The sequence below is a fragment of the Aquarana catesbeiana genome, linkage group LG03, assembly GCF_042186555.1.
Source record: "Aquarana catesbeiana isolate 2022-GZ linkage group LG03, ASM4218655v1, whole genome shotgun sequence".
NCBI classification, from domain to species: domain Eukaryota; kingdom Metazoa; phylum Chordata; class Amphibia; order Anura; family Ranidae; genus Aquarana; species Aquarana catesbeiana.
Window position 1 is genome coordinate 329,426,094 of NC_133326.1, and position 15,832 is coordinate 329,441,925.

The window sequence follows — 15,832 nt, forward strand, 5'->3', positions numbered from 1 at the left end:
TATGCAAAGTGGTTGGAGGGAAGCTTCAGAATGGCAAAGATGTTTTTATTACAGATTATGTGAGCAGACTACAGTTCCTCTTTAAGCTGATAGCACACAAACAATTTGAATTTCTTGTGCTTTTATTGCATTGAAGAGATAGGCACACATTGGCCAGTAAACATACATTTAGAAAGTTATACATGAAATCTCATACAATATTGCTGGGAATACAAATGTAGAAATGGAAAGTGAATGCACACAAGTACTGTATACAGAATTCTGAGTAGGAGGCCTAGCAGCCTGGGTGCTATGTATGGCTCTGCCTGTAGGGGGCCTAGAGAGGAGAGAGTCTATGAGTAACACAGCACAGCTCTGACTTCATGTTTATGTATTACTAGAAGTGAGTGAGAGCAGCACACAGACACATGTGCGGAGAACTTGTAGCGGGTTCCCTAGTTGTCAGTGTGAGGAGTCCCTGTGCTGACTGAGCCATTCTCCCTCATGTAATGTCCTCTAGAAGTATCATGTTTCCTCACACGTCTTCCCACACTTGTGGTCCATTGTGAGCACTGTACAAAGCCAGTCATGTTCACACTGAAGAAGACCTCTCCACACACATATAACGGGGAAGGCTTTGTCGCATTCGCATGACTCGGGAATTTTTAAGGAATAAGTGATAAAGAGAGGACAGGCCGCGCCCGGGCCGCCATTTTGATATTGTATCTGCTCTGGTTCACGGCCTGTCATGACAGCCCAGACATTTATAGAGGACGGTGTTTTACACACTGAGTACATTTTAGTAGACAAGTAGCCGCCTCGGGTTTATCGGGGGTCCGTGTTGTGTCCCCCCTCCCCCCCGGTAGTGTCCTCCTTCCAGGACATGGAGGAGGAGGCTGACAAGATGGAGACAGTGGGGGCAGGGCGGTGAGTGACAGGGGCAGTGTTATGACGTGAGGAGGACCGGGCACACAGTGACTGAGCCTCCTGTGCACTGCCCGAACCCTCAAGTGTGTGCTTTGATTTTTCCTTCAGGCATTCTAGTAGAACGTTCTAGGTAAGGGCCCGTGTGCTGCAGGCACCAGCCATGTTGTGTGTCCACCATGTTTACTGAGGGCACCGGGCCTTGGTAAGCCTGTGTGAGACACCAGCGGGGGTGAATGGAGTCTATCCACCTCCACACTAGTCCTCCTGTATGCTCTCTCTGCACCTACTGCTTATGTATGACACCTCACACGAATGGCCCAACATTGGTTGTCTGTATGTGTGACAACCACTCGAGTCACTGTAGTCAAAGGTGCATGTGTCAGTGTCTCAGGGAATTCATGTAACATCTACATTCCCTTTCTGCGGGACGTGCTTCCTAATGGCAGCAGTGGTAATAAATATGGCGTGGCCGAGTGCAATTACCCATAGCAACCTGACAATTGGAAGTCATTTGTCATTGGTTGCTGTGAGCTTCTGCACTGTCCTTTGTGAGCAGTAGCCCGTGGCAACCTGACTGAACCGGAAGTCATTTGGTTGCTGTGTGCTTATGCCCTCTGTGAACAGTAAGCCATGGCAACCTAACCGAACAGGAAGTCATTTGTCATTGGTTGTTGTGTGCTTCAGCACTGCCCTCTGAGCAGTTACCCATAGCAACCTAACAATTGGAGTTCAATTGCCATTGGTTGCTGTGAGAGTCTGAACTGCCCTCTATGAGCATTAACCCAATACAAATTGACTGAAACTGCTGTGATCTTCTATACTGTCCTTTGTTAGAGCAGTAGCCCATAGCAACCTAAATGATATTGAAGTCTATTGTTATTGGTTGCTATGATCTTCTGCACTGCTCATTGTATTGTGTGTGACTTTCCAAACGTCCTAGGAAGGCAGTAGCCCATAGCAACCTGAATGATCTGGAAGTCAATTGTTATTGGTCGCTGTGATCTTCTGCACTGCCCTCTGTGAGCAGTAACCCAATGCAACTTGACTCAACCTAAAGTCAACTCATTGGTTGCTGTGATCTTCTATACTGCCCTTTGTGAGAGCAGTAGCCCATAGCAACCTGGGTGAATGGGAAGTCAATCGTCATTGGTTGCTGTGATCTGCACTGCTCTCTGTATTGTGTGTGACTCTCCAAGCTTCCTAGGAGAGCAGTAGCCCATAGCAACCTGAATGAACCGGAAGTGAACTTTGATTGGCTGTGATGTTCTGCACTGCTTTTTGTGACTCTTCAGAAAGCAGGTGACTGGCCGGCTGGTGTTATTTGCGCTGTCAATCACTCATACTCCAAAGGGGGTATAGAGGGGACAAGTACCATCTCCTGCTGCCCTGACCCTATAAGTAGATGCTCAGTATTGCCCTCCCCTCTCATGCTGTGCACACTCCCCCCTCCCCCAATGCCCTTCCACACTAACCCCGGGATTGCAGTGTGCAAGTACCCCAGCAGCCTCCTGACTGCATCCTCCCCTCCCCCACGCAGGCTTCGCACGCCTCCTGTGGTCTGTCGAGGCACAGCAGCTCTCCCCTCCTGTGTGCTGTGCGGTCGGGGGGGGGGAGGCAGTGCAGACCGCCGCGGGCTCCGGGCCTAGCGCTGTGTGTGATGAGGGGCAGGCGCACGGTAAGGCCGGGGGTAAGAGCCGCTTTATCTCTCCACCATTGCTGTGTAGGGGGGGAGGGAAGCCGGTGATCGGATCTATTATTTGTCACCAACTCAGTTCTCTCTTTTGCATGCTGACCTCCACGTTCCACGGCTGCGATCTCCCGGCTCTGAGTGCTGTTCGCTTGGCGGTTTTTGCATTGGCTGATTGCATGCAGTGGGGATCCGGGCTGTATGTGCATGTTTACATCCGACAGGCTATGCAATCGGGGGACAAAGCCGGTACACGGGGCTTAGCATGACTTAACCTGTGTGTTGCTGGGATGGATCTCATTCAATGTTTATGTATTTCATATCCTGACCTGTGTTCACATGGTATGATGGGGGGAGGGGATCTGGGTGCTCTTTTAATTGATCTGCCCCATAGATCGTGCCCCCCTCCTCTTTCTTTTTCAGCATTCACTCCAAGGCTGGGGAGGGATTGGAAGTGTGATCACACCGGTACAGACACATTAGCCTTCTAGTGTAGGCCTCTGCTGCTGCTGGCTGCCATTTTGCCCAGAGGACATCATTCAATGATTGCTGACCATTCCATCTGGCTCGATGACTTAGAAATCTTGGCTTCTCAAATTGTTTCTTGTATCTAATGGAGTTTTAAAGATAAAAAAGCTACAATGATTCTTAGTAGTGGTTACATTGTTTTTCCATTCTCCCACTAATGTGATCTTTGTTGTCTTCAGGTCAGTGCCTGCACAGGATGGATGAAGCCTGTGATCTAGACAGGCTTGGCAGCGGCCCGGCCTATTTTAACGCCTTGGATCCAAATGGCCAGCGCAAACGGTACGTGGCGGATCGAAGCATGTTAGAGCCAGTGAACGGGTGCCCGGTGCCGCGCAATCAGCCGCTGCAGACTAACTTGCCTGGTTATGGTCAGGAATCCACTTCCCATTACAATCCGCTGCAGCGGCTCCAAGACATCGCCTCCATGATGAATATGGATGGCGTGAACGGATCGCATAACGTGGACAGACGCGTGTCGGAGCCAAGTCCGCAGGCTTACTTTTATAATCAAAGCGAACCGCCGATTCACCCCACGGGACCCGATCCCCCGCGCCACTATACCCCAGACATTCCTATAAAATCTTGTAAGCCTTTAAAAAATGGAATGCACCCATTTAATACATTTTGTCACGTGGAACCTGAATATAATGTGGAACATTTAAATTATGGACTGGCTGAATCTGGCTTTGGCATGCATTTGCCCGTTTACCGACAATCGCCCCAGGCATTGGATAATATTGGGGTACCTACAAAAATAAACACCCCTCCAGACTTTGGAACAGATTTGGAGGATTTGGTTCAGCTAGATTGGTCAAACAATGGCGAAAATCAAATGGAAAATAAAGCTCTTCAGAGAAAAAGCTCTTTCTTGGCAATGATCCAAGATCCTGAAATATCAAATGGAACCCACTCCAGTACACTTTCAGATAGTCTTCTAGATGGGGGAATGGAACAAAGTACACCATCACATGTGGATGATGGGCTAAGTGGGCAAGGGCCACTAACAATTATGAGCCCAGATGAGGAAGCCTTGTCTTTTGAAGATGAACTAGAAGATTTTGATACCAGTCATGAACTTTCTCCAAACTCCTCGGAATTACAAGTTGTAAGCAAGCTTGATTTTTTTTTTTTTTTTTTTGGTGGGGGGGATGCTTTGCGCAATTCTTTTGGGAAGAAAGGCGCACAGTTACTAAAAAATCTAAGCAGTATTTCTGTATTTATGCACAGTTAAATTGGAATTTAGATGCAATGGACCACCAAAAATCGTCTTGAAGCAACACTATATTGTCAAAAGTATTGGGACGCCTGCCTTTACAAGCATGTGAATTTTAATGGCATCCCAGTCTTTTAGTCTGTTGGTTCAATGTTGAGTTGGTCCACCCTTTGCAGTTATAGCAGCTTCAACTCTTCTGGGAAGGCTGTCCACAAGGTTTAGAAGTGTGTCTTTGGGAATGTTTGACCATTCTTCCAGAAGCGCATTTGTGTGGTCAGGCACTGATGTGGATGAGAAGGCCTGGCTCGCAGTCCCCACTCTAATTCATCTCAAAGATGTTCTATCGGCTTGAGGTCAGGACTCTGTGCAGGTAAGTCAAGTTCCTCCATCCCAAACTCGCTCATCCGTGTCTTTATGGACCTTGCTTTGTGTACTGGTGCGCAGTCATGCTGGAACAAGAAGGGTCCATCCCCAAACTGTTGAATTAGATGAAGAGACTGCGACTGGAGACTGCAAGCCAGGTCTTCTCGTCCAACATCAGTGCCTGACTTTACAAATGCTCTTCTGGAAGAATGGTCAAACATTCCCATAGACACACTCCTAAACCTTGTGGGCAGCCTTCCCAGAAGAGTTGAAGCTGTTATAGCTGCAAAGGGTGGGCCAACTCATTGAGCCTTAAAGACGAAGACTGGGATGCCATTAAAGTTGATGTGCGTGTACAGGCAGGTGTCTCAATGCTTTTGACAATATAGTGTATATTCCTCAGTCTGCCCTCTGTGATGCAAAGCAAAATGTTCGGCCTGATGGTTTTTTTTCCATCCATGGAAGCCTGACTAAAAGGTGTCAAGGTTTGTTTTTGTTGTAATTGGTCATGTGACCATGGTAGATGTGTTCTAGAATGTGGTTTCCTTGGCTTGGTTTAATAAGGGGTTGGGTCAATCTCAGGAGGTGGGAAGTCGGTGTGCCAGCTGTTTTTTTTTTTGCCAAAACAATGGCCCTGGCCCTTACTAGATCAACTTTCTCTGCATTAGTAGAAACTGTAAACATAACCAGATATACTTTTTTTTTATTTCCTCCTTTAATTTTTTTTAAATTTGAGGCTCATTCACACCACTGGCATACATTTTAACATGCACTGTTTTTTATCTTTTATTTTTTTTCTCAAAACACACCAACGCAGCACATTGTTGGGACAATAGGATAGGAAATAAGGCTGCTTGCCTTGTCCTTGTGTTGGGCAATGGAGCTCAGTGTTCCTCTTGTGAACAAACTTGAAACCATAGAATTTTATATAAGGTAGAGCTTTGCCTTTGACCCTTTTTAGAAGGGCTGATTAATGTATTTTTTAAAGCAGATCAGTTTTTCAAAGAAACTAAATTGCACCGCACCAGCACCTCTGGGAACTTGGGCAAAGCATTGCTGTTTTCTTTGTCCTCTCTGAATAAGAAGGACAGTTGGGCTTCTTTAATCTACAGTAACTTATATGAAACTATTGCACTTGGTAGTTCAGAGTGAAGTTGAAATTAGTCGGCTTTACTGTGTGTGACTAGATTGTACTGACCATACGCTATGAAAATTTTGGCTGGTGCCTGATGAATTGACGGAAATGTGCTCCTTGGTTTGTCTGCCAAACAATGGCTGCACCTAGTTATATGCAGGCATTTATTGGGTATTCTGACAAACACACAAGCTGGCTATTAGAATACAGTAGCAAAATTGGCATTTCATCTATCCACTCTGTAGGGTGGTTTAAATCAAAGTGGTTCTAAACACCAGTACGCTGTTTTTACTTTAAAGTGGAAAGGGGGAAGTTCCATTTATCTACACCCCCCCCCCCCCCTCCCCTGCCACGTTTGGCAATTTTTTTTTGGGGGGGGGGGGGGGGGGCGGCGGATGCCTGGTTTTGACAGGTACCTGGGTGCTCCCACTTTCAGTCAGATCACCACAACATCCGTGGTTTGCTCCCCCCTCCCTCTCAGCCTTCTGGGACACATCACAGGTCCCAGAAGACTGTGGGACCATTCACAAAGCGCAGTGCAGCTTGTGCATGCGCAGTGAGAAGCCGCACGGCTTCACTGCTATTTTTTCTTCGTCAAGATGCTGGCACCCAAAGCCTATTGACAAATTGGTTTGGGTGAGAAAAATGCTGGATCCTTGGACAGGTAAGTGTCCTTATATTAAAATTCAGCAGCTACAGTATTTGTAGCTGCTGACTTAATTTTTTTTGGGGGGGAGAATGGAGCTCTTTAAAGCATTTTCTGCATTAAAGTGAAAAACCTTACACTGCCTGTTCCACCTCCCCTTCACTAACTTACCTAAGTACTTTATTCATCCAGTACTCTGTCCGGCTTCTCTTCCCTCCTGGTCCCACAGGCTTTGTTAATAGCAGCCAGAGCCATTGCTCCTGCTGTTGTCAATCAAACCAAGTGAGCAGGGGGGTGGGCCAAGCCTCAGTTTGTCAATGGGCATACACAGCTTGGTTCGGAAGCGAGCCCACGCGCCTGCCTCCATAGCAAGCGGCTTGCTATGGGGAGAAGACACAGAAGAGGAGGAGCCAAGATCACTGCAAAGGACCCCAGAAGAGGAGGTTCAGAACACTATGCAATACCATTGCACAGAGAGTAGTGAAAACCAATTTATGTCAACTAAAAAACATGACCTTATCACTTTAGGCCAATGGTCTCCAAACTGCTTCCTGGGGGCTGAATGCAGCCCTTTGCTTGCTTTTATCCAGCCCTTGGGGCACTATTCCTCCCACTGATACGATATACTAATCTGCCAACTGACATCAACGGTGGGGCACCAATAATGGGGCACTATTTCTCCATATGATACCAACGATCAAGCACTATTCCGTGCCCTAATACCAAATGTGAGAATGTTTACTCCCACTGATGCCAGCAATATTTCCACTCCTGGACATAATCCGGCCCCCCCTAAGGCCTGAAAGACCATAAACTGGCCCTTTGTTTGAAGACCCCTGCTTTAGGCCATATGCAGCCCGACCTTCACACAGAGCTGCTGTGCTTATGAAACTTTGCTAATGATTCGCAGCATTTGCCTAATTATCAAATTTATTTCAAAAGCTTATCTAGTCGCCGTATCATTGTTTTTTGCAAATCCCAGGTGCGTCACATTTTTTTGATACTTAGGCTGTGATGTAAAATTGGATTATCTCACAAATGCGATGAAACCCCTAGAACATCTGTATATCTCTTAGGCTCCATGCACACTGAAGCTCATAAATGGACGTTTTTGGGAGTTTGGGCGTTTTTTATTTTTTAACAGCCCATAAACTCCCCTCTGTTATCCTATGTGTCTGTGTGTGTTTTTGGATGTTTATCAGCAGTGGAGTTTATGGCCCCTTTCACACGATCGGATCGTTCGGGTCCGCCTGTCAGTTTTGATGGCGGACCTGAACGGGCGCTCCATGTTGGCCTATGGAGCGTCGGATGTCAGCGGAGACATGTCCGCTGACATCCCACCCCGTCCGATCCACTAAAAGCAGACGGATGGCCCTACGTCCAGATCCGTCGCTGGCGGATCGGGTGAGATCTGACAAAAACGGACATGCTGTCCGTTTTCATCCGATCCCTCCATAGGCAGCAGCAGCGGCGCCTGACAAGCCCCTCCCCGCTCAGTGAGCAGAGAGGGACCTGTCATCTGCCGGCTCAGCGGAGATCAACGGACTGATCTCCCGCTGAGCCGGCGGACCGCGTCGGGCTCTGTGGAAACGGGGTCCGCCTCGTGTGAATGAGGGCTAAGGGTTGTTTTCTGAACCCCGTAAAATCGTGTTCAGGAGTCTTCTTTTTTTTTTTTTTTTTTTTTTTCTGACGACAAAAACGCCAAAAGCTGATAAACATCGATAAATGCTCAAAAATGTGGCTCACCAGTATTTTTTAACGTTTTTGATCCAATGAAAAGAAGAAAAAAAAAAAGCTAAAAAACGCTAACGTGGAAAAATGCTAATAAACGCTGTTGCAAAAATGCTAAACATTGAAAGTCTCACTGAAAAGCTACTGGCGTTATTTTAACGTCCAGTGTGCATGGAGGCTAAAAGAGGTTTTAAACCTCCGTGCAGTATTTTTGCTTGTAGGTAAGCCTAGAATAAGGCTTACCTATAGGTACTGTAAATATCTCCTGAACGTGTGCCGTTTAGGAGATATTTAGTGTATACTGCACCGATGATATCGGCGCATGTGCTCTGAAGCTACGCTCGCCCGTGCCATTTCTTCAGGAGCGAGCGCCGTGATTGGCTGCTCCCGCGCGGCTCCGGCCGGTCACACAGCCGAAATTCGTGGCCCCGGAGAATAGACAAGAGGAAGAGGGATGTGGCCTGCAGGGGGGACGGTACAGGCTTCGTTTGCAAGTAAGTGCTCACTAGCACATTATGCCTTTTACTTTGCAGGGAAGGGGGAAAACGTTTCTTTTTGGAAGAGTTTACTTCCTCTTTAACTAATGCAAAGACCTTGGATAATACTATACATGGTGAGAATCGACTGTATATTGTGTGCTGTATGCCAAGCAGTTAATTTGCATAGCACTCTACTTGCAAGGATTTGTAGCTGCCATTCTGAGCAATAGGGGACATCACCACCCCCCTCCCTCCCCTCCATTCCCTTGGGGCACAGTATGTAGTGCAAAATGTGCACTTTAGATAACTAAAATACTATATGCTTTGTTCAAGTTCAAGAACCATGTCACTCTTTGGCAGGTCAGATTGCAAATGACCTTGTACGCTTTTTTTTTCTTTTTTTTTTCCTAGCCCAAATTTGTCCAATTGGAATGTATCCCGTATGCCATTCAGGCCTCGTGCACATCTGTAAGCTTAGAAACGTGTTTTTTTTCTCCTACAGGAGATTGCCGCCTCAAAAAGGTGGTAAAATAAGTGTAATGCACGCGTTTGACATTAATGTATTCTATTGGGCAGAATTCTGGCCATTAGAATGCATTAACGCAGCAATACGCCTAGCGTTTATGTGCGCTAACATGCAATAAGGAGCGTTTGGGTGTTTTTTTTTTATGCTCGAAAGGTCCTCTCCAAAAGTGATTTTTTTTTTTTTTTTTTTTTTGGCTTTCTGTCTGTAAACTCCCATGCCACTAAACTCCTGAAGCATGGACACATAGGTTAACATGGAAGGGAGTTTACAGGCAGAGGGGGGGAAAAAAGCTTATAATTTAACAAGCAGCTTTTTTGAGCTACAGTGTGCATGAGGTTTTGGTGTAATTTTCAAAGCTGCTCAGCCATATTGTCTGGGGTACAGTCTTGGTTCCCATTGCAATGGGGTTCACTTGATCCTTATGTCCCCCTGGTCACCATGTTCCTAATACATCATACAGTGTGCATGCTTAAGTGTCCAGTCCCCACACAGCCATATTTGCATGTTCACTATGTCCATGTAACTGTGGAGTTTCTTTATCCCATCCTTGGATGCAGTATATGCAACAATGTTTAGGCTTTGTTTAGTAGCAGTTTAGGTTACAAGCATGACTCCCACAGGCAGAGGCATGATGGGACTTGTAGTTTTGCAACAGCTTGAGGGCTGCCAGTTTGAAACCCCCTGGTCTAGTGGATCAGATTGGATGGCCGTCAGGTGTAAATGGCCAGGTGGTCTGTTTACCTCAGCCCGCTTTCCTCTATGGGTGGTCAGTGTCTGTGTCCACTCTGCATAAGCGGAGCAGACACTGACAAGCCAGCCTCCTGCTCGGTGAGGATCAGCGAACAGATTCCACCATTGAGCAAGTGGACTCCTGGCAGAGTCTGCCCCCATGTGAAGGGGGCCTTACATTGGTGGTCATCAGGAAGAATACAAAGGTGGTCAGAATGCCATGGTCACAGGCAGCTAAATAAATCATTGGCATCATACTGCTTTGCTAAGTGGCGTTGATCCAGGAGCTATGCAGGTTCCATCAAATGGGAGGTCAAACAATCACTGCTCAAGGAATTGTGGTTGACATTGGCCGCTGTAGAGTGCGGTCCCTAGTAGCTGGAGTGGTGGTGACCTTGTCTTAACATTAATGTATTTAGAGGTTAATACAACGGTCTCTATCACGCGGCCCACACACAAAATCTTGTAGGTGAAACGCTGAGGCATAAATATTATTGCATTAACTTAAGACAGGCATTATACTTTCATAATATGCATGTGCTGGTATTTAGTGTCTAGCCACTTAAGCCTCGGACCATTTGGCTGCCCAAAGACCAGAGCGTTTTTTGCGATTTGGCACTGCGTCGCTTTAACTGACAATTGTGCGATATGGCTCCCAAACAAAATTGACGTCCTTTTTTTCCCCACAAATAGAGCTTTCTTTTGTTGGTATTTGATCACCTCTGCGGTTTTTATTTTTTGCGCTATAAACAAAAAAAAAAAAAAGAGCGACAATTTTGAAAAAAAGCAATATTTTTTTACTTTTTGCTATAATACATATCCCCAAAAAATATATAAAAACATTTTTTTTCCTTTAGTTTAGGCCGATACGTATTCTTTTACATATTTTTGGTAAAAAAAAATCGCAATAAGCATCTGGTTTGTGCAAACGTAATAGCGTCTACAAAATAGGGGATGGTTTTAATGGCATTTTTATAAATTTTTTTTTTTAATTTATTTATTTTTATTGTGACTGCAACATTATGGCGGACAGATCGGACACTTTTGGCGCTATTTTTGGACCATTCACATTTATACAGCGATCAGTGCGATTAAAAATGCATTGATTACTGTGTAAATGTGGCAGTGAAGGGGTTAACCAGGAGGGGGCGCTTCAGGGGTTAAGTGTGTCCTAGGGAGTGATTCTCACTGTGGGGGGGGGATGGGCTACGTGTGACAAGACACTAATCACTGCTCCCGATCACTGGGAGCTGTGATTAGTGTCAGTGTCACTAGGAAGATTGGGGAAATGCTTGTTTACATCAGCATTTCCCCGTTCTTCCTCTCCGTAAGACGATCGCGGGTATCCCTGCGGACATTGAGTCCGCGGGACCCGTGATCACACTCACAGAGCTCTCGGCAGGGTCGCGTGTGCGCAGCCGGTGGCAAATTTAAAGGGACGTACCTGTACGTCCATTTGCCTTTCCGTGCCATTCTGCTGACGTGAATGTTCGTGTGACGGTCGGCAATCGGATAGTGTGCTGGCAAGTTTATAATTCATAGATGTCCCAATCTGGAAATTGTTCCCCGTGCTCATTCATAGGATTGTTGGGTAGGAAAATGTTGTTCAGCAGTATGTTTCTTTTATCGACTTCAGCCTGTTCCTCAAGTTGATGTTTAAACTAACCATAGACAGTTTTTTATTTTTTATTTTTCCATTTGTTCAGCCAGCGAGCTGAATGAAAAAAGACTACCAGATTCCCCCCTCCCCCAGGGCATGCTGATAGCAGGACCTGCAGCTGTTAGAATATACCAATCTGTGGCTGCAGACGATGTCTCAAGCCCATCTCTTCGATCGTTGCCAATCAAACGATCGACTTCTAAAGAGGGTTGACTATACGGTGAACAAAATTTGTCTATTCCCCACTCAACACATCCGCATTTCGATCAGTGTATGGCCATCATGTGAGTCTTTGTGTGAGCATTTTTCATTATTGCATTGATTTCCACACAGGTGGAAGATATTGGCAGTATTTCACACAGATTTTACTTTACTGTCAGGCAAATGCTAAAACTTTATATTAAGCATTTAAAACCATATTAAACCCATATATTGCAGTTTACTGCTGCTTAAATGGGACGGCTGTATTGGTTTTCTTTTTTAGGCTTCCTTTCTGCTATTTTCATCTGGTGATCTGGCCAGTAAATCTTTTGTTTTTCAAAAGAACAAGGTGTCCTGGAAAAGTAGCAGTTACAGGGAAGTCGTTTGCAAGCCGCACCAAAGTCAGGCTGTATGGGGCAGCTTCAGAGGTGAACCAAGCCTGACGGGTGCTTACATTGATCAGCTTTTATTATCCCAAAAGGAAAACATTTTTTTTTTTTTTTGCTGTAATTGCTTATGAAATGTGAGCTGACTTCAGTTTGTTAGTGTATCCAAATCTTCATCTAACACTCCAACTCTGACTCCCAGACTGACAATGCTGCTTTCTGTTGTGCCCCTGTTCTCCTTCTTCCGAAGTGGGAGCACTCTAATACAGGAGGTGTGTTTACTGGCCAGAGCACCAGGTGAAAACAAATTGGGGGGGCTAAAAAAAAGATGAATGCAGCAACCACTTTTAAGGATTAAAGTATAAATAAAGGCAAAAGTTTTAGATAGTGGAGAGGGATTAGAACCTCGGTCAGTTTTTGTTGCTGTCTGTGCCCCCATTTAAAGAGATTCACCCTCTTTGTCCTGTTTATCATTGAAACTAGATGAAAATTCCAAATTTTGGGTTGTCCCCAGGAAAGTAGTGAAGGAGAAATCTTCCAATGGGGACACTGGTTCTGGTGACATGAGGGACCCCAAGAGATTCCCTTAATTTGCAGGGATTTCCTCTCCCTTCCTTTTTGGCTACGGGACAGGAAGTGGAGATAAATTTCCGCAATGGGACACAGATGATAGGTAAAAAAAAAAAACTGACAGGTGATAACCCTCCCTTGCTCTACCCAAAATGGGGGGGAGTAATTCTACTTTAACCCTTTCATGCCTAAGCCTATTTCTGACATTTGTTGCTTGCGAGTTAAAATACGGATTTTTTGCTAGAAAATTACTTGGAACCCCCAAACATTGTATATATCTCTATCTATTTTAATTTATTTTTTTTAATTTGATTTATTTTTATTTCTTTATATAGTCTCTTTTTAAAAGAAAAAAAACGATCACTTTTATTGCTTTCACAAGGAATGTAAACATCCCTCATGAGAGGTACTCTTTATGGAGGAATTGGGGGTTTTGAATACTATAGTTTTTTTTTAAAAAACGACGCCATTGGCAGCCGAGTTAACCGGAAGTGACGTCGCTTCCATGTTTACACATAGGAGACTCAATCAAAGCTGGCTTTGTTCCAGTCTCTCTAGTCGGCAGAAGTGCCGGATCATTGCACGGGAGGCCCGGGAAAAGAGGCGGGATGGGGGGGGGACACGTCCCCTCCCGTCCCTTTGGGATAACAGCCTGTTAACCGAATCGGTTGTTATCCCTAAAGAGCTGACCGCTCGCTCTAGAAAAAAAAACGGTACCGGGGTGGGCATCACCCCGGTATAACCCCTGAAAGCCGTGAATGCAAATGTGCGTACGGTCAGCGATATGGGGTTAAATTGTGCTTGGGTTAAGAAAAGCTTAACCACTTCCCGCCCGGCCTATAGTAGAATGACAGCCGCGCGGTGGTTCAGTTATCCTGACTGGGTTTTATATGACGTCCTGCAGGATAACAGCTGCCGCGCACCTGTGGGGGTGCGCAACGCGGCGATCGGTGGTGTGGTGTGTCAGTCTGACACACCGCTACACCGATCTCGGTAAAGGGCCTCCGGCGGAGCCTCTTTACCATGTGATCAGCCGTGTCCAATCATGGCTGATCACGATGTAAACAAGAGCTGTTAATCGGCTTTTCCTCACTCACGTCTGACAAACGCGAGCCGATCGCGGCTCTCCTGATGGGGGGTCTGCGCTGATTGTTTATCAGCGCAGCCCTGCCTCGGATGCTCACACTGGATCACCAGGGAAGCTGCCAGGACCACCAGGGAAGCGCCTAACATGTGGATGGCCAGGTACATCCCCCATGGCCATCCACATGTGAAAATTGATGCCCAACATGCCAATCAGTGCCCACAAATGGGCACTGACTGGCACCTCTGTGGCACAATAAAAAACAGTGATGCCCAGCAATGCCAGCCATCAGTGCCACTTATCAGTGCCACCTCATCGGTGCCAGTCAGTGCAGCCATATCAGTGCCCATCATTGAAGAAAACATACTTATTTGCAAAAATTTTTAACAGAAACAAAAACTTTTTTTTCAAAATTTTCGGTCTTTTTTTATTTGTCGTGCAAAAAAATAAAAATCGCAGAGGTGATCAAATACCCCAAAAGAAAGCTCTAGTTGTGGGAACAAACTGATAAAAAATTTATTTGGGTACAGTGTAGCATGACCGCGCAATTGTCATTCAATTTGCGACAGCGCTGAAAGCTGGCTTGGGCAGGAAGGTGTATAAGTGCCTGGTATTGAAGTGGTTAAAGGTGGGCAGGGAAGTGGCAACCAAAGATGCTGTGCAGACACCCACTGTCCTCCTTGTCAACCAATGACGTTGTTGGTTGTTAGGATGTCAGCGACTAGAAGATTGTAATTGTGCACAATGAAATCCTGTGTCTTTGTGCAACCAAAAGCCAGGCTTGATCCATCTGCTGACTTGTATACAATTTAGGAGCAATTTTTAGGCATTTTGCTAAGGCACCCCTGACGAAACATGAAGGCACCCTGGTTGAAAATGGCTTGAACCACAAACAGACATCCATACACCAAATGTGCTGCTCCATTATCTACATTGCTTGTAAGGCACAAGGTATGGTTCCATTTTCACAGGTCATTTAAAAAAAAAAAAATTCTCAGCAGGATAAACATCTCTATAAACATTCCTATCTCTTATGATACCAACTGTAGTCTCATTAATTATGAAATTGTTCTTGCACCATACAAAATGCAATATCCATTTAGTGTGTATGACCTCCTTAATATGACCAAAGTTAATTGAAATATCGACTATCTTAATTGTACAGGACACAGGCATAGTATTCATAGACTCTGGGTTATAAGTACATGGACACTGGCAAAGCTCTTGAGGACACACACCCCCTGGGGTGCCTTCCCTATAACTCTCCCTCACTCCGTGCGTCCTTAGTTTCTTGCAAGTGTCCATAGATGATGGACCTCACCTTCCTTGCGAATAAATTGTTCATCACTTTATTTTTGGAATCAACTGCCCACTGTGAAGCATGGACACTTTACAGTGGTGGTTGGCAACCCATCGATCACAGGCACATGACAGGAAGATTGTGTCCCTTCTTCCTTGCCAACTCTTGGAACCTGGGGTCTTCCTGCAGCAGCTGAAAGCTGGCTTCTCCTCCTCCGCATCTGGCTTTTAAACTGCTGCTGGGGGAAAATATTGATTCCAGTAAATACTGCCTCTCATTTCCGGGTTCCCATTCTTTCTGCTGCCCAAGCCCATCTGTGTGTCTCCCTGGTCCTCCATCACAGCGCAGCCGCGGCTGCTGTGGGGGATCATTTCAGAATAGAGAGCGGAGGGTAGGGGCCGTTTAAATATGTCTTTTACTGGCCCCTTCCTTTTCAGAATGAACATAGCGATTTCATTCTTAACTGAAGCATAGTAAACTTATGTTTGTGAATGAACACAGGGACTGTGCAGAGCTCCTTTCTCTGTCTCAAAAGTGAAACCTCTGGGGTCAGCTAAAAAACAAAAAAATAAAAAAAAATTGTTAAAAATGATTAAACAAAAAGTGACTGACCCTGTCCACTGCCCTACTAACATGTCCACTGCTTTACTGACACTGTCCACAGACCTTCTACTGCTCCTCTGACTGA

At 45.6% G+C, this 15,832-nt stretch overlaps 1 protein-coding gene across 4 annotated transcripts in view; it reads left to right on the top strand.

Moving 5' to 3' along the window:
• Positions 1–2,328: 2,328 nt before the first annotated feature.
• Positions 2,329–15,832, top strand: part of NSD1 (nuclear receptor binding SET domain protein 1) — a 128,877-nt gene continuing 115,373 nt past the window's right edge. For 2 of the 4 annotated variants that reach the window (XR_012242874.1, XM_073620483.1), the window contains exons 1-2: positions 2,329–2,581; positions 3,301–4,226. Coding sequence is in view for 3 of the 4 variants with exons in the window: in XM_073620483.1 (XP_073476584.1) it covers positions 3,318–4,226 (909 nt within the window). In the remaining variant the exon portion in view is untranslated. Of the gene's footprint in view, positions 2,594–3,300; positions 4,227–15,832 lie in introns of all 4 variants that reach the window. The other 2 variants (XM_073620484.1, XM_073620485.1) reach the window with 2 other exon arrangements.